Here is a 26,509-nt window from a genome sequence, read left to right as displayed (position 1 = left end):
AACCTCCCTGCTGCTTAACTTGTTGCCTCGGAATTCCGTATGCTGCTGCGGTGCAGTACTTGGAGCATTCCGCTCCTCCTGGAGGTTTGTAGGACTCAAGGGAGACTGACGGTTTGTGAGACCAAAGGGCTCTGCCACATGTCTGCTGTGTGACCTTGGGCAAGTCACTGCACTTCTCTGGGCCTCGGTTACCTCATCTGTTGAATGGGATTAAAACTGTGAGCCCCCTGTGGGACGGGGACCGTGTCCAACCTGATTAACGTTTCCTCCCTTCAGAGCCCTACTGAGAGCTCACCTCCTCCAGGAGGCCTTCCCAGACTGAGCCCCCTCCTTCCTCTCCCCCACCCCATCCCCCTGCCTTACCTCCTTCCTCTCCCCACAGCACCTGTATATATGTATATATGTTTGTACGTATTTATTACTCTATTTTATTTGTACATATTATATATTTTATTTTGTTAATATGTTTTGTTTTGTTGTCTGTCTCCCCCTTCTAGACTGTGAGCCTGCTGTTGGGTAGGGACTGCCTCTATAAGTTGCCAACTTGTACTTCCCAAGTGCTTCGTACAGTGCTCTGCACACAGTAAGCGCTCAATAAATATGATTGATGAATTAATTAACTTGTATCTATCCCATCACATAGAACAGTGCTTGGCACATGGTAAGCACTTAGCAAGTACAATTAGTATTATTATTATTATTAGCCCTGATCTGTTCTTGCCAGAAACGTGCCCTTGGGCTGTTTGTTACTGTGCAGGAAGACTGAAATGGCCCTCATCCCGTTCGTTCCTGTCAATCAGTGGCAGTTGCTGAGTGCTTACTATGTGAGAAGCATATTGAGAAGCAGTATGGCTCAGTGGAAGGAGCACGGGCTTTGGAGTCAGAGGTCATGGGTTCAAATCCCGGCCCCACCACTTGTCAGCTGTGTGACTTTGGGCAAGTCACTTAACTTCTCTGGGCCTCAGTTACCTCCTCTGTAAAATGGGGATTAAGACTGTGAGCCCCCGTGAGACAACCTGATCACCTTGTAAACTCCCCAGCGCTTAGTGCTTTGCACATAGTAAGTGCATAATAAATGCCATCATTATTATTATTATGTGCAGGGCACTGTACTAAGTGCTTGGGAGAGGACAAAACAATAGAATTAGTAGACACATTCCCTGCCCATAACACACTCACAGTCACTGTCTTGGCAAATGTCAATCAATCAATCGTATTTATTGAGCGCTAACTGTGTGCAGAGCACTGTACTAAGCGCTTGGGAAGTACAGGATGGCGACATATAGAGACAGTCCCTATTCAACAGTGGGCTCACAGTCCCAACTGCATTGGATAGTGTCACTGGAAGACCCCAGACCTTATCCCCTCTTTCAAACAAAGCATTATGTTCCGTAGACCCTCAGTTTTCCAGTCATCCCCCATCAGGGTGCAGCATTCTTTTCTGGGAGTGAAAATAGGTTTTCAGCTCCCCACGAGTCTCACCGATGCAAGGAACATACAGGTTGATGAAATATCATTTCTAACCAGGATCGGTTTCCCCTGTGGATGTCAAGACAGTACTCCTGTATGATTCCTTTCCTTATTGGCTTTATTGATTCTCGTCGTTGTTGTTTTTGCTAACCCCCTGTTGTTTTCGAAGGTGAAATTACCGAAGAAGAGTTGCTGAGAAGACTTCACCAAGTTAAAGAAGGTCCTCCGCAACAGAACAGTGATGAGAACAGAGGTATATAATGTGTTGTATTGAGGGGAAAGGGTCCGCTTAATTGTTCAGTGAGGTCTTGTGGTGTGCCAAGAGTGTCACAGATTGAGCAAGGTGAGTTTTAGATAAAACAAATATGGATGTGATTTTTGAGACGAAATTTGATATTTGCCGGGCCAGGTCTTTTTCCCCTTTCCCTTTCGCACCTGTGAACCTTAACGGACTAGTTAACCGGGATAGTTTTCCCTTTCAGCCACAGAATTTGCCCGGACCCCTCGGTCCAATTTCTAGTCGCCGAATTCGGTCCGGTAGCCTCAGATGTGGAAAAACATTTGAACTGCTTAAATGGTTTTTTTTCTTTTAAAGGGGCTGCGATGACTAAGAGTGAGCGCAGACGGGATTATACTCTCGAGGGGGCCTTGTAAATAGAAAGGTGGCCAAATGCCCAGCCTCTGAACGTGTGACCCGGGCCACGAGCCGCTCTTTGGGCACCTGGTGTTTACTGTCGTCAAATGAGGGGAAAGCAGCTGGGGAAAAAGAAAGTTTGTTGGGTAATAGGTTCAAGAGGTATATTTGCAGTGCCACTTGGAGAATAGTGCAATGTTCAATTCAGGGCTCCCTCCCCAGTTAAATAAGAGAGTCAGCTGATCGGGCCTGCATGGTGGGACTTCCCGACAACATTTCCCGCCCGACAGTTGCTGTTGTGGGGTTTCAGATACAGTTTTTGTGAAGCTTTCGAGTTCAGTTTGGGTTTTTGAGTACGCGCGTCTGTGCATACAGGCGTATGCTTTAAATCCGGGCGAAGGGTGAGAACGCCGGACGCGTGGCCGACCTAATTTTGGGAGTTCCCTTTATTTCGGCAGGTGCAGAATCCACGGAGGACGTGTCCAACGGCGACTCCATCATCGACTGGCTCAACTCGGTCCGGCAGACGGGGAACACGACGAGAAGCGGGCAGAGGGGAAACCAGTCTTGGCGGGCGGTGAGCCGGACTAACCCAAACAGTGGCGATTTCCGCTTCAGTTTGGAGATTAACGTGAACCGGAACAACGGGGCCCCAAACCCGGACCACGACAACGAGCCACCCGTGGAGCCTTCCGGCGGGGAGGACGCGGAAAGCCATAGCCAAAGTGACACTGAGACGCCGCGGTCCGAATCGCCCTCGGGGAGGCGGCCCGGCTCGGAGAGGAGCGGGTCTGAGGAGCCGCCGGCCGGCGAGGCCTCCCCGCAGCGGGGCCTGAGACGGGCGAGAAGCCGGAGCCCCGAGCAGAGGAGGACCCGGGCCAGGACTGAGCGCAGCCGGTCGCCCCTCCACCCGGCCAGCGAGGCCCCCCGCCGGGCGGCTCACCACCCCGCCGCGGCCCCGGCCCCCGGAGCCGCCAACGCCGGTGAGCGAGGCCGAGGGGAGCTCCCGAACCAGGCAGCACGTGAGCCTGCGGCAGCCCCCGGCCGGGGCCGAGACGCCGGGCGACGGCGGGGTGGTGGTCCCCTCGGCCAGCCCCGAGGGCCGGGGCGCCGCGCCGGGCCCCGGCTCCTCGGAAGCGGGCGGCGCCGAGCCCGCGGCCCCCGGCCAGCGGCCGCCCACCATAGTCCTCGACCTCCAAGTGAGACGGGTCCGCCCGGGCGAGTACCGGCAGAGGGACAGCATAGCCAACAGGACTCGGTCCAGGTCGCAGACCCCGAACAACACGGTCACGTACGAGAGCGAGCGCGGGGGCTTCCGGCGCACGTTCTCCCGCTCGGAGCGGGCCGGGGTGAGAACTTACGTCAGCACCATCCGCATCCCCATCCGCCGGATCCTGAACACGGGTCTGAGCGAGACGACGTCGGTGGCCATCCAGACCATGCTGAGGCAGATCATGACGGGCTTCGGCGAGCTGAGCTACTTCATGTACAGCGACAGCGACGCGGACCCCGGCGGCCCGGCCCCGGCCCCGGCCGGAGACGGGGCGGAGCAGCCCCAGGGCGGCGGGAGCGGCGAGGGCGCCGAGGCGGGCGCCGAGGCCTACGAGGGAGGGCACGAGGGGGGCTCGTCCTCGGGCGCCCGGCGGGACGGGGGGCGGGGCGGCAGGGGCTCGGTCACGTTCGAGGAGAGCGGCTCCCTGCCCTTCCTCAGCCTCGCCCAGTTCTTCCTCTTAAACGAGGACGACGACGACCAGCCGCGGGGACTCACCAAAGAGCAGATCGACAACCTGGCCATGAGGAACTTCGGCGAGAGCGACGCGCTCAAGACCTGCAGCGTCTGCATCACCGAGTACACGGAGGGCAACAAGCTGCGGAAGCTGCCGTGCTCCCACGAGTACCACGTCCACTGCATCGACCGCTGGCTGTCCGAAAACTCCACCTGCCCGATCTGCCGCCGAGCCGTCTTAGCGTCCGGCAACCGGGAGAGCGTGGTCTGAAGGAGAACCGGGCGGTTCTTCCGCCGGGCGGCCGGCGGGGCGACGGGCGAAGAGAAGATGAAAACCACGAGACGAAAAAAGAAGAAAGAAAGAAAGAAAGGAAAAAACGTCACTTTCTCTATGGCCACCTTTTGCGTGGTGTCTGATGTAAACTAATAGCTTGGAGCAAATCTCTGCTTCCTGAACAAAAGGTGTGATCCTCTTTTCCCCGGTTCCCGTCGCAGAATGAAGGCAAACTATTTAAAATAGCGGGCCCCCTCGTCGCTCCCTCCCCTCTCTCCCCCACCCACACACACCCGCCTACTCCCCCGGGCCTGAAATATGACTGCAGTACGCATTGAAACCCAAAGCCTCTGCCGAAAGACAATGGATCGCACACATCTTGGTTTTTCTCCCCTTTCCACCACGTTTTCTTACAAAAAGAGAAAAAGGAAAAAAATAATCTGCCTTAACCCTGGCTCCCCCTCCGTCTCATCTCGACCCTTGAGGATTGTGCGGAGGGAAGCCCCAGGTCAGAATTAGTTTCCATCCATGTTTCCGTAAATGAGGTGTGTGTGGTTTTTATTTTTATTTTTATTTTTTTGGTTTGTTTTTTAAATGGATGCTCGGGCATCTCCCCCTCCCCCGCCCCCATTCATTAGTTTAAATGAATTCACCTGCACTCTGAGTATCATTTTGATTTTCTTCCATATTAAGCGGTATTGGACATGTCAGTGTAAATAACACTAAGGTTAGGGTCTTCATTGTATAGCCGTCTCCCGAGCCCACCGCTGCGGCCTGCCGTAGAGGGAGCTGATAAGTTTAATTGGGATATTTATCTTGTTGTGGAAATATAAAACAAAATGCCTATGCTTGTTTAAATAAAAAATCACTCTTTTGTTTTAAAAATGTAAAGCTTTTTTGTAGAGGCTCAGTACTTTTCCAATGCACTGTTGTATTAATGCATTAAAAATTAAAAAAGAACCATGCTTCGAAACGAGAAGATTGCTTTTCGTACGAGAAAGCGCCAACACTCACGCAGACACACATTCCCCGAACCAAATGCAAGGCTGCTGTGGAAAACCGTTGACACTGGCGAGGAAGGGCGAGCACAGCGAGAAGCCGTTGGCAACTGGGCCTCTGAACTGCGCCGCCGTGCCTAGGCGGCATCCGAAGGAGCACCCAGAAGGAACCCCACCGTCCCGAAGGCTCTCCCTCCGAAGTTTCCGATGATCCAGGACAGGCGCTTAAAACCCCCCCGGTGGGTGCCCACGTCCCACGGAAAGTCGAGGCGGGGTTCGGCGGGCTCGGTCTGGCCGCAGCGCGGTTGTCACCCGTTTCCACCCTGCACGTTGACCAGAAGGTTGCGAGGGAATCGGGGGACGGCCGGGCGTCCGGTGTTCCCCGGGAACGGGCGAGAGGGCTGAGTGGATTTTTTTTGACATGGATTTTTTTGGTTTGGAAAAACCCACTACCTCGTAGCGCAGCCAAGGGAGATCTGTTCTCTGTATGAGTCTTTAACCAGTGGTGTTTAACCAGTGGAGGTATGAGGCTTAAGAAAAAAAAATCAGCAGGAGAACTCAGGTCTCGGTGAGAGTGTGCGTTTGGTGTTGGTGTGTGGGTGTGCGTACGTGTGTTGTGAACGGCTCCAGTCCGACCTAACTGGTTTTAGGGATTCACGGTGGCACGTGGCAAGACGTGCTTTGGGGTTTAGGTACCGCTCCTTTTGACGACAGGCTGTCGACATCTCCTGTTCCTTGAAAGACTGGCTGAAGAGATTTTGATTTTATTCTCTCCTTCCCCCACCCCCCATCATGAAAGTGATGATGATGGATTATTTGATATTCAAATATTTGACAAGGTAAATGAGTCTGCTTTGGAAATTACGCACTTTAACTGGCAAGAAAATGTCAAGAGTTGTCTCTGGGTGTAAGACCGTTCATTTTTTTTTTTTTTTCAGTTTTCATTCTGGTTTTTCATCATCTTTAGGGACTGAGTAAATTGACTTGGCAAGGGATATGGTAGTTAACTAAGGATTGTGTTTTGTCCATGCGGGAGCTGTCTGAGATGCTGTTTCATCTGCAAATGTCCAGACCAAGCCTAATTTGAAGCAGGGTTCACCATTTTTGTGTCCCTTACCTGACATTGGCTCTTCTTTTTCTCTCCAAACAATTCCCTGAGGATTCAGGATTCCCTTCTGTTCTGAAGCTGCCTTGTCTTCTTTCCTGAAGGGACCATCTCTGGGCAGCTTTGAGAATCCCAGGGCATTCCTGGAGGACTGGAAAAGAGCCTCCAATTTCTTCTCGCCAGGATCTGGAATTAGAACAGGGATGTTCATCTTCAAGTGGTTCTTTGAGGAAGCAAGGCCCATTCTAAGGATAAAAGCGATCATTCAGCAGTCTCTCACCCCCCAGGTGGATTCATTTAGGAGGTCAATTTAATGACTGCCAACAATTAGCCAAGAGTGTAGATTAGTTTTGAAACTTCCCTATGAGTAGCGGAAAGACAATTTTAAGTCTTTTAACGTTTGGCTGGGAAAGGCCCGTGACGCCTGCCACATAGGCGGATGATGCTGTCCGTTCTCAGTTGAGGCGTATTTTGCTTTTCAACGGGACTGTGTAAAAGTGAAATTCAGAAAGCATCAGTGGTGGGATTTGTGGCTTGTAAATCCTTTTGTTTTCTCACTTTGGGAAAGTATTGAGTTTGGTTGATTTTAATCGGGAATGAGGATGTTGACAGAAGTCAAACTTCTCTGTCAGCTGGGCACCAGAATCGTCTTTCTCCCACTAATTTTGACTGAAGAACCAAGTCCCATCTTTCAGAGAGATATTCATTTTGGTACCCATCTCCAATTTAAGCCTGCAGCCTAAAGTGCATGACCTCTTGTGCCCTATCATTTAAACTTCTTGGTGAGACCTGACAGCGGAAACCGTGTCTGACCGCGTCGAAGTGGGACTGACTATCCCTCTCATCCACTGAATTTCCCACAGTGTCCCTGGTGGCGCAGTGGAATTTTAATAGTTGTTGGACCTTCTCCCTCCCCTCCCCTTCATTATAGAATGCATCCAAACCTTAAGAGCGGCGATCTGGTGAGATCCTGCCGTTCCCTTGAAGAGGAAATTGAATATTTCACGCGCGCGGAAAAATCCAGTAGTCATTTTGGGAACCCAAATTTGGGATCCAGATTCACGTAGTAATTATCCGTGATTGGGGTGAGTATCGGCGTGATGCGCCAAGTCGCTGGATGCTCTTAGCCGGAGCCGGGGATCGGAAACGGTCGCAATCTCGGGGAGGGAGTGGGGGGGGGTTTCCCAAATTCCCAGATCATGGGATGACTCTTTGGAGAGCGACTTTTGTTTGGCTTGCCGGGCTCCAGTGACACCTGGTGGTAATACCCCAGTCCCAAATATGCCGCGTGTTTCCGCGTTTCTTCCCATTTTCACCCCCCTCCCCTTCACCAAATTAATCTGGGACTCCCTGCCGACTTTATGTTGCTTAGGTGGCCTCCCAGGAAGGTGGTGTTACCTCATTTTTATTTAAGCCGCCTATCCACCGTGGCCTCGTGGTCTTCTGTTTTCCTCCTCATGTGGGAGTGGTCTTTAAGGGGAAATGTTAAAACAGGGCACCTGCAGGCATACCCCCAAAATATTAGAGGTCATTAAGAAAGCACAGAGAAAATCCCACACCACCTCCCTGTTGAAAACAAAAAACTGCTACTGATTATCTGGTTACCGGTAGTCAGAATGTCCTTTAGGGCCCCATTTTGTGGCCTGGGCCATGCCTGTCCATAGCGCCTTGCTTATTTGCTACTAAACAGAAAAATGGAATAGTGATCCCAGTTCTATCGGTGTGGGTGCGTTCGGCGCTTTGGAAGGAGCCCAAGCTCTCTTCGTACCGCTAGGTACGAAGGGACTTGGACTTGGGACTTGGTTCTTCAGAGAACCACCTAGTTCGTCGTCGCGAGATGTGAACTGCTGTGCCACTCTGTAAGCCCCTGGGGTAGGTACGGGATGGCCAGATCAGATCCAGTCCCCATCCCAGGGGGCTCAGAGTCTACAGGGGAGGGGGAAAACTTCCATCTTAGAGGCAAGTCAAAGCAACTGGCCCTGAGGTCTCCCACCAGGCAAGCGGCGGGGCCTGGAATTAGAACCCAAGTCTCCTGGGCTTCCTAATGTAAGTTGCCAGCGCTAAGTCGTCACCTTGTAATGCCGTAAAGAAATGGGAGACATCGAGTAGAACTTGACCCCAAAAACCCGGTCTCTGTGCGTGCGCGGCTCACCTCGGGATCAAGTCGTCGGCCGAGACGTTCTCGGCTGATGCAAGTATGGGGTGGGCCTCAAATATTGATAGGAAGTCAGGCCAAGGATGTCTTGCCTTCGCCCCTCACCCTTCCAAATTTCCTGTTTCACTTCGTGTCGACGATTTAAACAGATGAGGTACCACCCCAGTTTTACTGGGCCATTGTGAAATCGAGGGTCTCTTAAGGGCAAAGTGTCTCACCGACCTAACTTTTTCCAAGTGGGTCACGTGGGTTTCAGAAAACGAGCGCAGATGTTCGCGTGGAGTTTTTGTCTTGAAGAGCTGGTGCGTACGGAAGAGCTGCGTGGATGTATTGTGGCTGTTCCAGAGGCGCCTTTGGGCTCCGTTGTGTCCGTTTCCAGGCTTAGTAATATTCTAGTGTGGGTGGTTATGCAGGCGGCGGGGGGGAGGTGTCGGTTGTTTTTGTTTTGCTTTGTTTTGTTTTTTAAACACCCATCTTCCCCTCCCCGAAAGGCCTTTCACAGGTTGCCTTGTCACCTGAGTTTTTAAGTGGAGAAAGCAGAAGAGAAGCTCACATTCGTACCACTGTGCCTAAGGTATCTTCCAGGTTCTTTCAACAGTCCCTCCGTTTGTCCCACATCTTTATAGTACAGTGCCCCGCACGGAGTAAGCGCTCAATAAATGCGGCTGTTGGAGCGATCACAGACCTGCCGCAGTAGTGTGATCTGGTGGAATCCTTCGCCCACCTTCATCTCTGAGCCTGAGAATGGTGGTTCGGGATGGATTAGGTATATTTGCTTATGGCCACCCAGGCAGGGTCTGGATTTAACTTGGATTTAACTTCCACCGGTCTCGAATGTAGCTCGGGGGAAAGGTAGCGGGTCGATGAGGTACGCAGTTACCACCGACACCTTGGCCCGTTCATCTTGTCCTTGGGATAAATGGTTCCCGGAGCCGTGTCTCCTTCCTGGGCTACAAAAATTCGGAAGCCGTTCCGGAGCCTGGAGCCCAGAGGGGAACCACGGCGGCCGCCTTTGTGTTTAATGAACTTAAAACCCATGATGTATGTTTTGTACAGACTGATTACTTGTCATGTCAGGGCTTCCCAACCTCTCGTAGCCCCCTACCCCCTGCTGAACAAAGTCAGCCATTTACCACCCCATCCCAGAATAAACGGATGGAGTTGGCTTGCCAAAATTGGCACCCCTTCCCTTTTCACTCAGACCAAACGCTGGCCCGCCCACCTCTTTTTCCCTTCTCTCTCCAACTAATGCCTGGGTTGGGAAGCCCTGTATCAAACCTAGATTGTACCAAGTTTCCTTCTCTTTTGTCCCCCCTTTTGCGTGTACAGTGCTTTACAACTGGACTTATTTGGTACCACCCTCCAGGGTCAAGTGAAAGCAGTTTGATTCTCGATAGTTTCCTTTTAGGAAGAGTCCATTCCTTATGTAAAGATGTCATATTGCAGATTCGAAATATAGACTCAATAAAATGCATGAAGTGATCACTTGTGCTGAATCATCACTCCTTGAGGCTTGCCTTTATTTTAGTCACGGGGAGTTTCTTTCAAAACCAAAGTCCGCAGACTGGATTAAAAGAAAAAGCAAGGCCCCCCCATCATGATGTAATCTTCATTTTGGTTCCCTCACTTGGTGTTTGGGAGTAGCAGAAGGCTGTGGAAAATGCCAGTCGGGTGTGTCCGATTAACTTGTGTTCTCTCCTTACTTTACATTGTCTTCATTATCTTGCTAACTTACGGAACTGTTTAAATGGCTGTGTTCTGGGGCGAGATGGGCCTGGGACAAATCTGTGGAAAGATCACTGTGTGTCTCCAGTGTTCACAACTCTGCTTTTAATGTGTCTTTTCACCCATCAGCATCCTGGGCTATTCATTCAATCGTATTTATTGAGCGCTTACTGTGTGCAGAGCGCTGTACTATATTGGCACTCTGCTGGCAGGCCCCTGTGTTGTGCCCTATTTCCTCTTTTTTGCTTTTCATTTCCCCTCTACCTGCCACCACTGTCAATTTCCGAGAGAATACCATTCAAGGGGTCTAGTGATCATTAACCATTTTTGGGGGGGCAGAGGAGGGTGCTTGGAAGTGCAGATAAGAGGAGCTTGGAGCCCGGCAGAACCCCACATTTAGCCCAGGGACCCTCCTTGACCTCTGTGGGGTTTTTTGTTTCCTTTTTTAAAAAACGTTTCAGTGATTTCTTCCCCGCCCCTCCCCTGCCCCCAGAACCCCTTTTGGAAAACATCATTGGAAGCCAAAGGTGATGGCTCGTTCCAGATTTCTCTGAACTGTATGGGGACAGAACATGGTACTTCTAGAGGGCTTCTGGTCTCTGCGCGCAATACAGGACTCCATTCCTCTGCCTCTTCATTGGCATGTGGATCACGGCTCTCATTGGGCTGCTGTGTTTTGGGGTAAGGGAAAGAAGATGTTTGGAAATCCAGCGGTGAGGAAAGCTGATTCACATTCTGGCTGAGAGAGCTAGTTGACGACTAAGAAACAGCATGGCCTAATAGAGTGCGGGCATGGAAGCGAGAACCTGGTTCTAACCCCAGTCCTGCCACTTGCCTGCTGTGTGTCCTTGGGCAAGTCACTTAACTTCTCTGTGCTTGTGACTTCATCTGTAAAATGGGGCTTAAAGACTGTGATCCCCATGTGGGACATGGATTGTGTCCAACCTGATTATTTTGTATCTTCTAGCGCTTAGTACGGTTAAGCACTTAAATACTGTTTTTTTTTTAAAAAAAAAAACAACTTGTTTTTAAACACAGGTAAGAGCTTAGCCCGGGGCGCAGGGATTCCAACCCACCTTCTATAGGTTCCCGGAAAGATTACTGTGAATACTAAGGGAACACAGATTTCCAAACTGTTAACTTCTTCCCTAGGAGGAGCTGAGGGAGAGTTAGGATAAAAACATTATCTGCTAGTGAAAATAATATGGAAAGACACCTGGGTAGGGAAAGGGTCTTTTTTTTTTTTTGTGGAAATCTTCAACTGGATTGCCAGCCCTGTTCTGCACAAGGTATTTTCCTGTCAGGAGTACCAGCCCCTTCCACAGGCCCTCAGATTCCTGGCGTGGGGGTTGTTGGAAGGCGGTGGGGAGAGAGACCTGATCGAGCTGGGTGTTCAGAATTCATTTATGGAAATAAGCAGTGAAACATTCGCTACCTCTTAAGTGGGGCAGTCTTAGAGCTACATTCAAAATCATGTGTTGAGGATTGAAAAACAGCATGCATCCATCTTAACGTCAGGACTGTGAGATGGTTTTTGGCAATTCAGCAGAGCACCTGTAAGGTCTGCCAATCCCAGGTGGATGAGAAGTGACGCCCGGCTTCCCCTTCGGCACAAGTGACTTCCCAGGGCAATCCTAGGACCCTTTTCATCTCATCGCTGGGCCAGGCGAGCTTGGGGAGGAAATGACCCACCTTATTACTGGTGGTCTCTGCTTCCGAAAGAGGTTAGATGTCAGAGCCCAATTCCAGTTTTGTTGATGATGTTACAAGCGGCTAGTGATGGAGAGCCAGTTTTTAACTGCCCTCTGCCTTCTCTTTTTAAGGGCAAGCTGTCTCCATCCCGGTATTTAGTCTGAACCTTTGGTATGTGCAAAGCAGTATGTACATTTGCTGTGGACTGAGGCAGCCCCAATCAGGGGGTGTTGTGGGGTGGTGGTAAAGACGTCTGCCCCGCCAGCGTCTGAAATTTGAAATGCAGATTGGGGTTTTGCTTCGGTGCGATGAACTGGGGTGGGTTTAAAGAGGAAAATGTTTTTCCAAGGCAGCTGTTCTGACATCCAAGCCAGCCACATGTGGCTCTTCCTGGAATCTGGTGTGCTGGAAGATGTTTTCTTCTAAGCGAATTCTCCAAGCCTCTATTGTAAATGCTAAACTGCCAGAGTGTGTTTGTGTTGCAATCTGGGTTCTCAAATGAGCCTTTTTTTTTTTTTCCTTCCAGCCAACTGAGATCAGAGACTCCCAGCTCCGACTCTCCAGCCTCAATTAAAGCAAATGTTTCCAAACCTGGGCCTCTCCATTTGATGTATTTGCTGGAAGCCAACATACACGTTCCCTGTTGTGTTTGGCAGCGTGGAATGAAATTAATGGTGTTGTGAGGAAAGTGTCCTCACCCGGGTGGAGGTTTGGGGGAATAGCTGATTCATAGAGTTTAGCAGGCCTTGTTGCCACTGAGTGCCAAAGCCTAACAAATACCATCATTATTATTATTTTTTTTTCCTCCATCCCACTCTTGAGTGGCTCTGGATCTTAAGAAGCCGCTCAAGAAGCTGATGGGATGGAGGCAGTGGTTGTCGGTGCCAACGATGGAGAGGCCGGGGTGGCATCCTGAGGCCACCCGCGGCACGGAGCTGGATCTGAGGTCTAATGCAGTCTGGGTGCGGAGCGGCCGGCGAGTGTCTCAGTAGAGGGGCAGGCGGGAGCTCTCTGATCCTGGTATAATTATAGTGGCAGTTGTTCAGCACTTAGTACAGTGCCTGGCACATAGTAAGCGCTTAACGAACACCGTCATTATCATCATTAAGCATTTACTATGTGCCGGGCACTGTACTAAGCTCTGGGGTAAATGGAAGCAATTTGGGTTGGACATAGTCCCTGTCCCACATGGGATTGCAGTCTCCATCCCCATTTTACGGACGAGGGAACTGAGGCCCAGAGAAGTGAAATGACTTGCCCAAGGTCACACAGCAGATCGGTGGCGGAGCTGGGATTAGAACCCTGGTCTTGCTGATTCCCAGACCCATGCTGATAGCAGGGCTGGTTGCAGGGGATGCAGGAACAGTTCGTGGTTGCCACTCAGGTCATTTTGCTAGCCATCAACACTCTGGGTCCTAAGCAGACTGAGCCCGAGCCCTGTGCCCAGCGACAGAAACATTTTGTCCACGTGAACGGAGTTGCGCCCGTCATCCCCCTGCCCTGTGGGGCCCAATTCATTGTTGTATCTGAGCGCTTACTCTGTGCAGAGCACTGTACTAAGCGCTTGGGAAAGTACAGAACAGTAATAATCAGTAACATTCCCTGCCCATAACGAGCTTTTAGTTCACCAACTCACTCTTTGGGCTGGTGGCCGACAGGCTTCTCCCCGTCCGGCCCAGCAGAATCCCAGTTTCTAAGCCTGGGGGGGCTGGTTCCGGCCCTTGCGGAGGGAGAAGGCTCGTTGTCTTGCTGCAGGCTTGTGAGGCAGAGAAGCAGCGTGGCTCAGTGGAAAGAACCCGGGCTTTGGAGTCACAGGTCATGGGTTCAAATCCCGGCTCCGCCAATTGTCAGCTGGGTGACTTTGGGCAAGGCACTTCACTTCTCTGGGCCTCAGTTACCTCATCTGTAAAATCGAGATGGACTGTGAGCCCTCCCCGTGGGACAACCTGATCACCTTGTAACCTCCCCAGCGCTTAGAACAGTGCTTTGCACATAGTAAGCACTTAATAAATGCCATCATCATCCCACTTTCCCCCCTGTTCCGTGGATCTGGTGTGGCTTAGTGGATAGACCACGGGCCTGGGGGTCAGAAAGACCTGGGTTCTCATCCCAGCTCCGCCACATAATAATAATAATAATGATGGCATTTGTTAAGCGCTTACTATGTGCCAAGCACTGTTCTAAGCGCTGCGGGGGCGGGTACAAGGTAATCAGGTTGTCCCACGTGGGGCTCACAGTCTGAATCCCCATTTTAAAGGCCGTCACTGAGGCCCAGAGAAGTTGTGACATGCCCAAAGTCCCACAGCTGACAAGTGGCGGAGCAGGGATCAGAACCCATGACCTCTGACTCCCAAGCCCGTGCTTTGCTTCACGTGTCAGAGAAGCAGCGTGGCTCAGTGGAAAGAGCCCGGGCTTTGGAGTCAGAGGTCATGGGTTCAGATCCCGGCTCCGCCAATTGTCAGCAGTGTGACTTTGGGCAAGTCACTTCACTTCTCTGAAAAATCTGTAAAATGGGGGTTAAAACTGTGAGCCCCCCCGTGGGACAATCTGATCACCTTGTAACCTCCCTGGAGCTTAGAACAGTGCTTTGCACATAGTAAGCGCTTAATAAATGCCATTATTATTATTACTGTTGTCTGCTGTGTGACCTTGGGTAAGTCACTTCCTCTGGGCCTCATCTGGAACATGGGGATTAGGAGTGTGAGACCCGTGTGGGACAAAAACTGCGTCCAACATGATTAGCTTGTATTTACCCCAGCGCTTAGAAGGGGGCTTGGCCCAGATTAAGCGTTTAGCAAATAGCATTATTACTGTCTATGAGGATCCTGTGCCCAGGTCTAAGCTGTCAGAGCTTTCTCCTTCCTGCAGGGGGCGCAGTGGTCCCGCTCCATTCATTCATTCAATCGTATTTATTGAGCGCTTACTGTGTGCAGAGCACTGTACTAAGCGCTTGGGAAGTACAAGTTGGCAACATATAGAGACAGTCCCTACCCAACATGGAGTTGGGGGTGGGCATCACCCCTTCCCGAGGGCCCAGGGCGGGGTTTATTGTGGGTCTGGGGGGCTTCTGGAACTTCAACTCCCTCTACCTCTATTTTGCCATCTATTACAAAGGAAGTATAAGCACCTCCTCTCTCCCAGCTTGATTGCGGGCCCCAAATGGGACAGGGCTTATTACTATTAATAGTAATAATCGTATTTATAATAATAACAATGATGGTATTAAGCGCTTACTATGTGCCAAGCACTTACAGTATGTAAATAACAATAATAATGGCATTTATTAAGCGCTTACTATGTGCAAAGCACTGTTAGCGCTGGGGAGGTTACAAGGTGATCAGGTTGTCCCACGGGGGGCTCACAATCTTAATCCCCATTTTACAGATGAGGTAACTGAGGTACAGAGAATTTAAGTGACTTGCCCAAAGTCACACAGCTGACAAGTGGCGGATCTGTATGTAAATAATAATAATAATGGCATTATTAAGCGCTTACTATGAGCAAAGCACTGTTCTAAGCCCTGGGGAGGTTACAAGGTGATCGGGTTGTCCCACGGGGGAGCTCACAATCTTAATCCCCATTTTACAGATGAGGTAACAGGTACAGAGAACTTAAGTGACTTGCCCAAAGTCACACAGCTGACAAGTGGCGGAGCCGGGATTTGAACCCATGACCTCTGACTCCCGAGCCCTTGCTCTTTCCACGGAACCACGCTGCTTCCCCTGTAAAGCACCCTACAATAAAGTCAGACACGCACACAGAGAGAGCTCACTTGTATCCCATTGCTAGTTTCTGCTTTAGTGCTTAGCCTGATGTTCAGCGCACAATGTCTAATAAATATTTAGACTATTTTATAGTCTCCAGCTCCTCCGGCCCCTTTGGGGCTTTTACCCCGAGAGGCCATTTGGCCTCCCAGTGAAGTGTCTCCCACACTTTCCGGTCCCCTTTCCCGTTAGTCCCTACCCAATCATTTCAAGGAGAAGCTGCTTCAAGAGAAGCAGCGTGGCTCAGTGGAAAGAGCCCGGGCTTTGGAGTCAGAGGTCATGGGTTCAAATCCCGGTTCCGCCAGTTGTCAGCTGTGTGACTTTGGGCAAGTCACTTAACTTCTCTGTGCCTGTTACCTCGTCTGTAAAATGGGGATTAAGACTGTGAGCTCCCCATGGGACAACCTGATCACCCTGTAACCTCCCCAGCGCTTAGAACAGTGCTTTGCACATAGTAAGCGCTTAATAAATGCCATTATTATTATTATTATTATTATTAAGGGGTGAAGCTGGGGAGGTGAGGGGGAAGGTGGGTAGACTGGATCCAAGGGTGGGTTCTGAATTCCCCTTCTGAGTCAGCTCCAGCCTCTTGTCTGCCCTTCCCCTCCCTCTTCGCACGTCCACTGCCCCGAGTTGAAGGCAGAGGCCCGGGGAAGAAGCATGGCATAGTGGATAGAGCATGGAGTTGGGAGTCAGAAGGTCATGGATTCTAATCCTGCCTTTGCCACTCGTTTGCTGGCAAGTCCCTTCACTTCTCTGGGCCTCAGTTCCCTCATCCGTAAAGTGGGGATTGAGACTGCAAGCCCCATGTGGGACAGGGACTGGGTCCAACCCGATAGGTTGCAGAGAAGCAGCGTGGCTCAGTGGAAAGAGCCCGGGCTTTGGAGTCAGAGGTCATGGGTTCAAATCCCGGCTCCACCACTTGTCAGCTGTGTGACTTTGGGCAAGTCACTTCACTTCTCTGAGCTTCAGTTACCTCATCTTTAAAATGGGGATTGACTGTGAGCCCCCCGTGGGACAACCTGATCACCTTGTAACCTCCCCAGCACTTAGAACAGTGCTTTGCACATAGTAAGCACTTAATAAATGCCATTATTATTACTATTATTCCTGCTGAGGGGCCTGGATCTAGTCGCTTCACTTCAGCATTTAGTACAGTGTCTGGCACATAGTAAGCGCTTAACAAATACTGTAATAATACTAAGCGCTTATTGTGTGCACCTGTATATATGTATATATGTTTGTACATACTTATTACTCTATTTTACTTGTACGTATTTATTCTATTTTATTAATATGTTTTGTTTTGTTGTCTGTCTCCCCCTTCTAGACTGTTAGCCCCCTGTTGGGTAGGGACCGTCTCCATATGTTGCCGACTTGTACTTCCCAAGCGCTTAGTCCAGTGCTCTGCACACAGTAAGCACTCAATAAATACGATTGAATGAATGTGCAAAGAACGCACTGTTCTAAGCACTGGGGAGGTTACAAGGTGATCAGGTTGTCCCAAAGGGGGCTCACAGTCTTAATCCTTATTTTACAGGTGAGGTAACTGAGGCACAGAGAAGTGAAGTGACTTGCCCAGACAATTGGCAGAGCCGGGATTTGAACCCATGACCTCTGACTCCAAAGCCCGTACTGTTTCCACTGAGCCACGCTGCTTCTCAAATACTATCATTATTATTATTCTCTGTCCTTGTCTGTCCACGTGGGGCAAGGGCTCTGCCCGATCCAATTTGATGGAGTCCAAAGTTTGGTCGAGTTCTAATCCCAGCTCTGCCACTTGTTTGCTGTGTGACCTTGGGCAAGTCGCTTCCCTTTTCTGGGCCTCAGTTTCCCCCTCTGCGAAATGGGGACTGAGACTGTGTCCAACCTGATCAGCTCGTATCCACCCCAGCGCTTAGTACTGTTCCTGGCACAGACCAAGTGCTTAACAAATGCCATTATTACTATTCGTATTTATGATAATAATCAATGCCATCGTGGTCAGTGTTAGGAATCCGGGAGGAACGGGACTTCCGCAGGCCAGGCCAAGAAGGGAAAAGGAGAGCCAGAGGTTGCCCTGGCAGTGGTTGGACCGGGCTGGGGCTCAGTGCCATCATCCCCACCCACGCACCCACTAATTTCTGTGGTTTGTTGGGGCAAATTCCGCCCTCGGGGTGCCTATTTGGGTTAGAGACACACATATAGAAAGAGCCGATGAAAGGCAGGGGGTAGGAGGGCAGAGACCCAGAGATGGAGATGTGCAAAGATGGGGCAGAGACCCAAGAAGAAACAGAGGCGTGGAGATAGAGAAGGGGGCCAAGACCCAGAAGGATGTGGAGATAAAGAGGGGGCAGAGACACAAAGAGATAGGAACGTAGAGATAGAGGGGGCAGAGACAGAGATGTAGAGAAATGGGGGGAAGAGACGCAGAGAGAGGTAGAAGCGGAGAAGAGGGGGCAGAGACACAGAGAGATGTAGTGAGCGGCTGGCCTGCGAAGCCATCTGTGGGCACTTAATAATGATGGCGTTTATTAAGCGCTTACTATGTGCAAAGCACTGTTCTAAGCGTTGGTGAGGTTACAGGGTGATCAGGTTGTCCCCCGTGGGGCTCACAGTCTTAATCCCCATTTTACAGATGTGGTAACTGAGGCACAGAGAAGTTGTGACATGCCCAAGGTCACACAGCTGACAATTAGTGGAGCCGGGATTCGAACCCATGACCCCTGACTCCAAAGCCCGGGCTCATTCCACTGAGCCACGCTGCTTCTCTAATGCGCTTCTCTATGCGCCACTTCAGGGGGCCCCAGAAAGCAGGCCCTTCTGCTCTGATGTGGGTACTTGGTGGACACACTTGTCAGCTGTGTGACTCTGGGCAAGTCACTTAACTTCTCTGGGCCTCAGTTACCTCCTCTGTAAAATGGGGATGAAGACTGTGAGCCCCGCGGCGGGCAACCTGATCACCTTGTAACCCCCCAGCGCTTAGAACAGTGCTTCAGTCATTCGTTCATTCCGTCATATTTATCGAGCGCTTACTGTGTGCAGAGCACTGGACTAAGCGCTTGGGAAGTAGGGAAGCAGCGTGGGTCAGCGGAAAGAGCCTGGGCTTTGAAGTCGGAGGTCATCGGTTCAAATCCCGGCTCTGCCACTTGTCAGCTGTGTGACTTTGGGCAAGCCACTTCACTTCTCGGGGCCTCAGTTACCTCCTCTGTAAAATGGGGATGAAGACTGTGAGCCCCACATGGGACAAGCTGATCACCTTGTAAATTCCCCAGCGCCTAGAACAGTGCTTTGCACATAGTAAGCGCTTAATAAATGCCATCATTATTATTGTCAGCTGTGTGACTTTGGGCAAGCCACTTCACTTCTCTGGGCCTCAGTTACCTCCTCTGTAAAATGGGGATTAAGACTGTGAGCCCCACGTGGGACAACCTGATCACCTTGTAAATTTCCCAGCGCTTAGAACAGTGCTTTGCACATAGTAAGCGCTTAATAAATGCCATTATTATTATTATTATTATTATTATTATGTAGAGATAAGGTGCAGAGACAGAGCCATAGAGCAAGAGAAAAGGGCAGAGACAGAGGTAGAGGTGGTGAAAAGGGGACAGAGTTGTAGAGCTGGAGAAGATGCAGAGGCCGAGAGAGGTAAAGATAAATGGAGGTAGAAGCAGGGATAGTAGTTGGGGCACATGCTCTCTTCCTCCCTTCAAAGCCCTAATGAGAGCTCACCTCCTCCAAGAGGCCTTCCCACACTGAGCCCCCTTTTTCCTCTCCTCCTCCCCATCCTCCCCGCCCTACCACCTTCCCCTCCCCACAGCACCTGTATATATGTTTGTACAGATTTATTACTCTATTTATTTTACATGTACATATTTACTATTCTATTTATTTTGTTAACGATGTGCTTCTAGCTATAATTTCTGTTCGTTCTGACGACTTGACACCTGTCTCCATGTTTTGTTGTGTTGTCTGTCTCCTCCTTCTAGACTGTGAGCCCTTTGTGGGGTAGGGACCGTCTTCTCTATGTTGCCAACTTGTACTTCCCAAGCGCTTAGTACAGTGCTCTGCACACAGCAAGCGCTCAATAAATACGATTGAATGAATGAATGGAGAGGGGGCAGAGACACAGAAAGAGACAGATGTAGAGACTGAGAGGAAGGGGGCAGAGGCACAGAGAGATGGAGGGATTGAGAGGGGCTGGGTGGGAGCTTGGAGGCAGATCACTAGGGACCCCGCTCCCCTCCCACCCCAACCAAAATAGCCAAATCAGGCCCAGCCTGGGTCAGGGAAGAAGAGGCACCCCCTCCCCAGCCCTAACTCTCCCCTGGGTGCCCCTCGTGAGGCTGGTCTGAGATGGAGGTGGGTGTCCAGAAACCAGCCCCCTTAGCCTGGAGAGCTGGGCCTCGTCCTTGTAGCTTGGGTGACCACCTGAGGGAAGCAGCGTGGCCTGGTCACAAGAGCCAGGAGATCTGGGTTCTAATCCCGGCTCTGCCACTTGCTTGCTGTGTGACCTGAGCCTCGGTTTCCTCTTCTGTAAACCGGAGATTAATCACCTGTTCTCCCTCCTTAGACTGTGAGCCCCGTGTGGGGCAGGGGCCGTGCCCGGCCTGACTGTACTGTGCCAACCCCAGCTCTCGATAGTGTTTGACACTTAACAAATGCCACCATTATTATCACTATTAGAGCATTTGGGCAGGAAGGGCTGCGAGAAGGGGACTGTGAACAGCTGAGGGACCGCCCTCCCTTTCTGTGCCCACCCGTTTCTCACTACCACCCCACCCCCCGGTGCCCCAGCTGCCGACCAGCTGGGGAAAGGAACCGGGATGACCGCACCCCCAGGCCCCCAAAAATTCACACCACCACCACACTGTCCACAGCGCTTTTCAGCTGTTGTTTCTAGTCCTGTATCATTCTACATTTTTTTAAAACAACATTTATAAACATTTACAAAAAAAAAAAATGAAGGTGCTGATTTTGATTTTGTTCCCTCTCAGGGTCAGAGGTTCACACTTGGGGGGACGCTGAGGCCACTTCACATCCAAGGCCACGCAAAGGCTCGGAGCCGGAGAAGCCCTCGGCCCCCTGGCCCGCTCAGCTTGCCCCCTCTGGCTCGGTGCCCCTATCCCCCATCCCTCCTGGCCCGCGCTGGGTTTTGCTGGCTTGCTGTCAGCCTCTGCGAGCGGCAAGGTGGGAGGAAGGGACATCTAGGGTCTTCCGTTGAAGAGGCTGCCTCAGTTTCCTCCGCCCAAAATTCTGGGGGTGCAATGAAGGGATTCTCCTGGTGGCCACTTGGCCTCCCCCAGCCCTTCGGATTGCCCCCCTCACCCCCCAGGATGGAAGCAGTTATTCAGAATTTGGCTTCCTCTCTGCCCCTGCTTAGGAACCCCGCAGCCGCCAGGGCTTCGGCGGGAGCCATCTGTTTCTGAGGGAAGTTGGCACCGGCTTCTTAAAAAAAGGTTATAAAAATGGGAACATTGTCACTCGTCCTCCCCTAGGTCCCCTCCCCGGTCCTGGGCCACGGGTGGCTCCCACCTCTCTGCTCTGCCTCACCCCGGAGCCCTGCCTCCCCGCCAGGCCTCGTTCTCCACAGGCCTTGGGCGAGCGGAGCCGGGTCAGTGACGGGGAAGATCTCCGGGGCCAGACCGGACCTGGTGCCCACTGGGCCTCGATTGCCCACCTGCTCCCGTCCCCTCCACCCCAGGCAGAGTAGTACACAATAGATTGCTGCTTGCGAAGAAGAACTTGCGTCTCCCACCAGCGGCGTCTCCTTGGGGTCGGAGGACACATCTAGGCAGCGGCCTAAAGGTAAATGTCTGGTCAACCCGCCCAAACTTTAGATGTTAAAAATGATGTCTATATACCCACATACACAGAGTTGGGTTCATTCCCCCTGCTGCCTCAGGTTACCCCTCCCCACAAGGCTGCTTGGTCCCTCTGAAGATGGGGAGAAGGAGAGATTCCTAAGGTAAGGCCAGTGTGTGGCCCAGGATCAGTTTATTTTGCACTGGCCACCGGGGATATGGGGAGGCTTGGCTCCCCCGGTAAAGGGCGACCACTGGGCCACCTCACTGACCACCTAGGGTAGACGTGGCTTCCCTCCCTGCCCCCCATCAGAAGCCGAGCCTCGAGTGGAGACTGAGTCAGGCTGGGGCACAGCCCACAGGGGGAGGAGAGGCCCTCTGAGGAGGGGCTGGCAGATCCAAGAACTCAAAAAGCCAGCCCATTTCCAGCAGTCCTTCAGCAGCTGACCACCACGGCCCCTTTGCCGGAGCCCCAGGCCTCCCCAAAACCCCAGGTGGCCTGCAGCTGCCAGGGACTTTAGAAGACAAGGATTTCTTCCTTCCCTCTTGTCTTTGGGGGAAGGGGGAGGTGGGTAGGGCTATCTCCCCTGGAGATTTCCAGCTTCTCACTGGGTGGAGGCCCTGTCTGGGGCCCCGGGGAAGACCCCCCAATGGGCCAACCTGCTCCATCAGCCTGCCAGCCCCTCCCCACTCCCACCACCGAGCCAGCCCCCAGATGGGTGTGGGACTGCCTAGGGCAGGGCGGCTGTCTGCCCAAAGATGAAAGGCCCTTGGCAGGCCGAGCCGGTAGTGGTGGCATGCAGAGAAATCGCTCATAAAAATGATGGATTTGCCAGCTTTGAAATATAATGATCCCGGAGGATCAAAAACAGACTGGAGCTTGCGGGCTGAGGAGGGGCAGGAGGTGAACTCTGTGGCCCTGGGTGGAATGCGGGGGGTGGAATCTGCCTGGCTTGAGTGGGTGGTAGGATGGGGGCCAAGGCCTGGTGTGGACTCTGGAGAGCAGACATTGTCACAACAGACAGAGCCCTGGGTTGGCTGGACCACGGGGCTCACCTGACTATCCCCTCATGCCCACTATCTGATGGAGGTAGTCAGCCACAGGGGTTCTGCCTGTTCTACGCCCCATCAGCAGGGACCCCAAGGCTGCGTCCACCGCCTAAAGAGAGCTAGCATCCCCTTGCCTCAGCTGGGAAAAACCAGGATGTGGTTGTGCCTGACTGCCCCCCACTCCTCATGTAGCCCCACTCCTCCCCCCCTACAACCAAAGTCCAGCCTCGGGGTCCCCGGTCACTAGCCTTGAGAGTGGCCAGGACCCAGGAGCCGGGCTAACGATGGGACTCCGCTTCTCCAGCTCCTGCATGACCAATGACCACCCTTCACTTTAAGGGAAGAGAACCGTTTTTCTACTCCCACTTTCAAACCACAAAACTTGTACAGCAGGCCGGTCCAGTCCATACTCCCCCAGAAAGGCACTGTTTCCGGTGGAAGATACGGAGCCTGGGCCCGGACCCTGGCTTTTCGGTCCCCGCAGCGAGTATCCCCCCGAGTTCGGGGCTCAGGCTTTTTCATCCAGCGCTTAGAACAGTGCTTTGCACATAGTAAGCGCTTAATAAATGCCATCGTTATTATTATTATCCTCAGACCCTGTTCACCCACACACACCCCGGGCCTGCAGCCTGGCCCACCTCCTCCACCGGCCCGATTTATACAAAACTCCGTGGTGGATTTGGGGTCCCAGGACGTGTGCCATGGCAGAAGGGGAAGGGAAACGACTCAGTCGCCATTCCTTGGCTAGCCGACTGACTCCCAGCTTCCAACCTGCTTTCCGGGAGCCGGCCCTGGGCCTTCCTGCGGTGTGGAGGCAGCCACAGATTAATCGCATACGGCTCCCGTACGGCTCCAGCAGCCAACCAGGCACAACCACACGCCTGCCCAGAGGCACGGAGGACATGAGCAGGAGACCCTTGACCCGTGATGACTCAGGGAAATTTTAGAGAATATGAGGAGAGGAGTTGGCGGGGGCGGCTGTTATCAGGAGCACCGACCCTGAGGATACCTAGAGTTTCACCTCAGGGTTTTGTTCCAGCAACTCAAGGGACTGGAGAAGGCACACCTGCAGGGTTATGCGAGAGCAGGTCAGGGATGGGGAGGGGAGAGTTGGGGGGCAGGGGCGGGATGGATCACCCCCAACTGTGTAGCCACCAGAACACGCTTCTCCCCCTTTGCCCCAAGGGAGACAGAACCCTGGGATGGATGGATCTTGGGACTGTCCCCGTGCTGCCTTGCTGATGGGCTTGTTTTTAATTTCAAGTGTCCGGTGGGGTTGGAGAACTGCTTTTGAGGCCTTTGAGGCCATGAACCTTTGAGAAAAGAAGGATCTCCAAGCACTTTCAGAAAAGCCCGTTGTTGGGGACTGTCTCTGTTGCCGAATTGTACTTTCCAAGCACTTAGTACAGTGCTCTGCACACAGTAAGCAGTCAATAAATACTATTGAATGAACGAATGAATGCAAAGCATTGCTTTTTACACCATTCTCCCCATTCCCTCCTCAGGCTCACCAGAAGGATGGTGTCCTATGCTATATGATGGCGAGCCAGGAGAGGAAGGGAATCAGGAGAGTAAGTAGGCAGTGAATTCACACCCCTATTCTCCCCACCTTGCTGCTCCTCATTTGGGGGCTGTATTTTGGCTTTTTTACACAAGTGCTAATGGCAATGTAGACAGAAATTTACAGGGTGGTGCGGGGGGAGGAGGCGGGAGGGGTGTCATTCACAATACCAGTTCTCCGCATCCATTCCCTTTGGTGGCATAGGTGGCAGTCCCAAGCTAGTGGCCACAGGGGCTTGGGAGGGGGGCCTGGAGCTAGGGTAGTCCTAACTTTAGGGCCTAGAGCCTGAAAGGAAAACTCAGGCTCCTGCTTTCTTCCCTTTGGCCGGTCTGGACTCCTTATCGTCATGGCAACCAAAGCCTTCACCTCCCTCAGAGACTAATGTCTCCTCCGGGTAGGAACGAACCCCAGGCAAAGGGGTGAGCCTGGGGCTCCCCAAATCCAGGCCTCTTTCTCTCCCCCCAGGGCAAAGCAAATTTGGGTGGGGCACCATGGGCCTTCTAGGGATCACCAGGGTCATCGGCCTGTCCTCCCCTCCAACCCCACCCCATCTCCGAGGTCCCAGCCTCCTCAACTGGAGCCAGCCAGGGGAGAGGGAGGGATGGCGAGGAAAGAAGAGAACTTCTCCTGAAGCCGAGGCCTCAGGCTGCAGCTGGGTGGGATTAGGGGGATCTCTCCCATTCCTGGTTTTGGTTTACCCATTCTGCCCTCCGTCCCAAGGGGTGGCTGCTCACCTTGCTGTTACCAGGAGAGTAGGTGGGTGCTCCAGAGTGGCCCCAAGGGAGGAGATCCCTGTCCCTGGGGGTGCATCATCCAGGGGACCCTTGAACTTTCGGGAAGTGGTAAAAAGTGCCTCTGTCGGTGCAGATCGAGGGTGGGATGGCCAGCCCTGACCGCCTGGACAGCGAGAGCCCAAAGGCTGATGGTGCTGGAAACACCCTGGGGTCTCAGCTGCCTCCTCTCTGCCCCCGACAGCTCCCTGCAGTCGGGTGCCAGGAAATTGGCACGGGAGGTGGGTTGCCCTGATGCCACGGTGGCCTGGCTGGGGGCTCTGATCCAGGCCCAGGATGTGCACCGGCAGAGCGCAGAGCCTGGTCCGGCCTCTTCGGCCCATGGGGAAGGTAGAGACAAGCCTTCCCCACCAACGGGTGAGCAGGCGGTAGAGACTTAGGCTCTGCTTGAGTGTTTGGTTTTTAAAAAGACGGCCTTGGCGGCTGTTTTAAAAAAGCTGGGCTTTGACACCGGGATCTGGGAGCGGATGGAGGGAGATAGGTGGCCCCGGCCCAGCTGTTGACCTCTGCCTGCCTCCACCTGCCACCCAGACGTGGCTCAAGCGAGGGTAGGGAGGAGAGGGGACAGGATGGGGGCAGGAGAAAGAGGAGGAGGAGGATCAGAAGGAGGGTGCGGAGTCTATAAGAGGGCCAGCCTTTCAGCCCTTATCTAGGTGTGGCCCCCCAGCCCCAGCTCCCCCTGACGCCCTCCTGGCCCCTTTCCCTCCAAGGGCGGATGGACCCAAGCCAGAGGTGAGTGGTTCTCCAGGGTCGAATCCCATTCGACGCCTCCCTGGAGCAGTCCCTTCATCCCAGGCCCCCCCAAAACCGGGCACCGAAAACGAGCCGTGACTCTCCCCGGTGCGGGCACAGGGCGGATGGAAGGTGCCCCCGGGGAGGGCATGGCCATCACAGCCAGGGGCGTGGGCTAGAGGGGGCAGGGGGTGCTGCTGGCTCGAGGGCGAACGTGGGGTGGGGGGCGTCAGGGTGGCCTTAGATGGGTGCCTCGGTGGCAGGTGAGCCAGGCAGCAGTTTCCCGTTCAGGACGGTCTCCGTGGCGACTGCTTTGTCCTGGCCGGAGTCTGGCTGGCCCCGGGGTAGCATCCTCTGGTGAACCAGGGGCACGAAGAAGAGGATGGTGCCCCCGAGGATGGGGGGCACGCCCGCAAAGTAGAAGGCCAGGTGGTAGTTCCCCAGTCGATCGTTGAGGTACCCTGAGGGAGACAGGGTATCGTATTGGCCTTTCTCTAGCGCTTAGTACAGTGCTCTGCACAGAGTAAGCGTGCAATAAATACGATTGAAAAGAATGAATGACACGAGAGGTGTGGAGCTCAGGCTGGCTTGGGATCCCTCCTCTCCCTTGTGGGCAGTCGCATCCCCTGTCCCACCAGCATACCCCACAGCCAGGCTAACATCCTGGGACAGCCACCCTTTGGTCCCTTTGGTCACCCCTCAGCAGGGCTCTCCTGCTCCTGCCATTCCCAACCCTGCTCCTGCCTCTGTTCCTGCAGAGTCTAGACAGGTGGATGTGGACTCTCGGGGAGGGACAGGCGAAAGAGAGCCCACATGCCCCTGTGTAACCTCTGCGGGTCAAAGGGGGCAGAGGGCAGGGAGCAGGGGAAAGGTCAGCAGCTCCTCTCCTTAGGACTCCTCTCCTCCCATCCTCTTACTGTGGGGGTTCCCCAAGGTTCAGTGCTTGGTCCCCTTCTGTTCTCAATCTACACGCACTCCCTTGGTGACCTCATTCACTCCCACGGCTTCAACTATCATCTCTACGCTGATGACACCCAGATCTACATCTC

General features: G+C 52.8%; 2 protein-coding genes across 2 annotated transcripts in view; one reads left to right on the top strand and one right to left on the bottom strand.

Annotated features, from left to right (window-relative positions):
- Nucleotides 1-5,063, top strand: part of RLIM (ring finger protein, LIM domain interacting) — a 38,039-nt gene extending 32,976 nt beyond the window's left edge. The window contains 3 exon segments of the mRNA XM_038747933.1: nt 1,640-1,723; nt 2,563-3,086; nt 3,088-5,063. Coding sequence (XP_038603861.1) covers nt 1,640-1,723; nt 2,563-3,086; nt 3,088-4,101 — 1,622 coding nt within the window. The 3' untranslated portion in view covers nt 4,102-5,063.
- Nucleotides 5,064-23,802: 18,739 nt separating this feature from the next.
- The window catches only part of SLC16A2 (solute carrier family 16 member 2), a 102,895-nt gene continuing 100,188 nt past the window's right edge, over nt 23,803-26,509 (bottom strand). The window contains exon 7 of the mRNA XM_038747697.1: nt 23,803-25,921. Within this exon, the coding sequence (XP_038603625.1) occupies nt 25,701-25,921 (221 nt within the window). The 3' untranslated portion in view covers nt 23,803-25,700. The remainder of the gene's footprint in view (nt 25,922-26,509) is intronic.

The sequence above is a fragment of the Tachyglossus aculeatus genome, chromosome 6 (genome assembly GCF_015852505.1).
Source record: "Tachyglossus aculeatus isolate mTacAcu1 chromosome 6, mTacAcu1.pri, whole genome shotgun sequence".
Taxonomy (NCBI): Eukaryota; Metazoa; Chordata; class Mammalia; order Monotremata; family Tachyglossidae; genus Tachyglossus; species Tachyglossus aculeatus.
The sequence above is the reverse complement of the archived record's forward strand: the minus strand, read 5'-3'. Positions and strand labels throughout refer to the sequence as shown.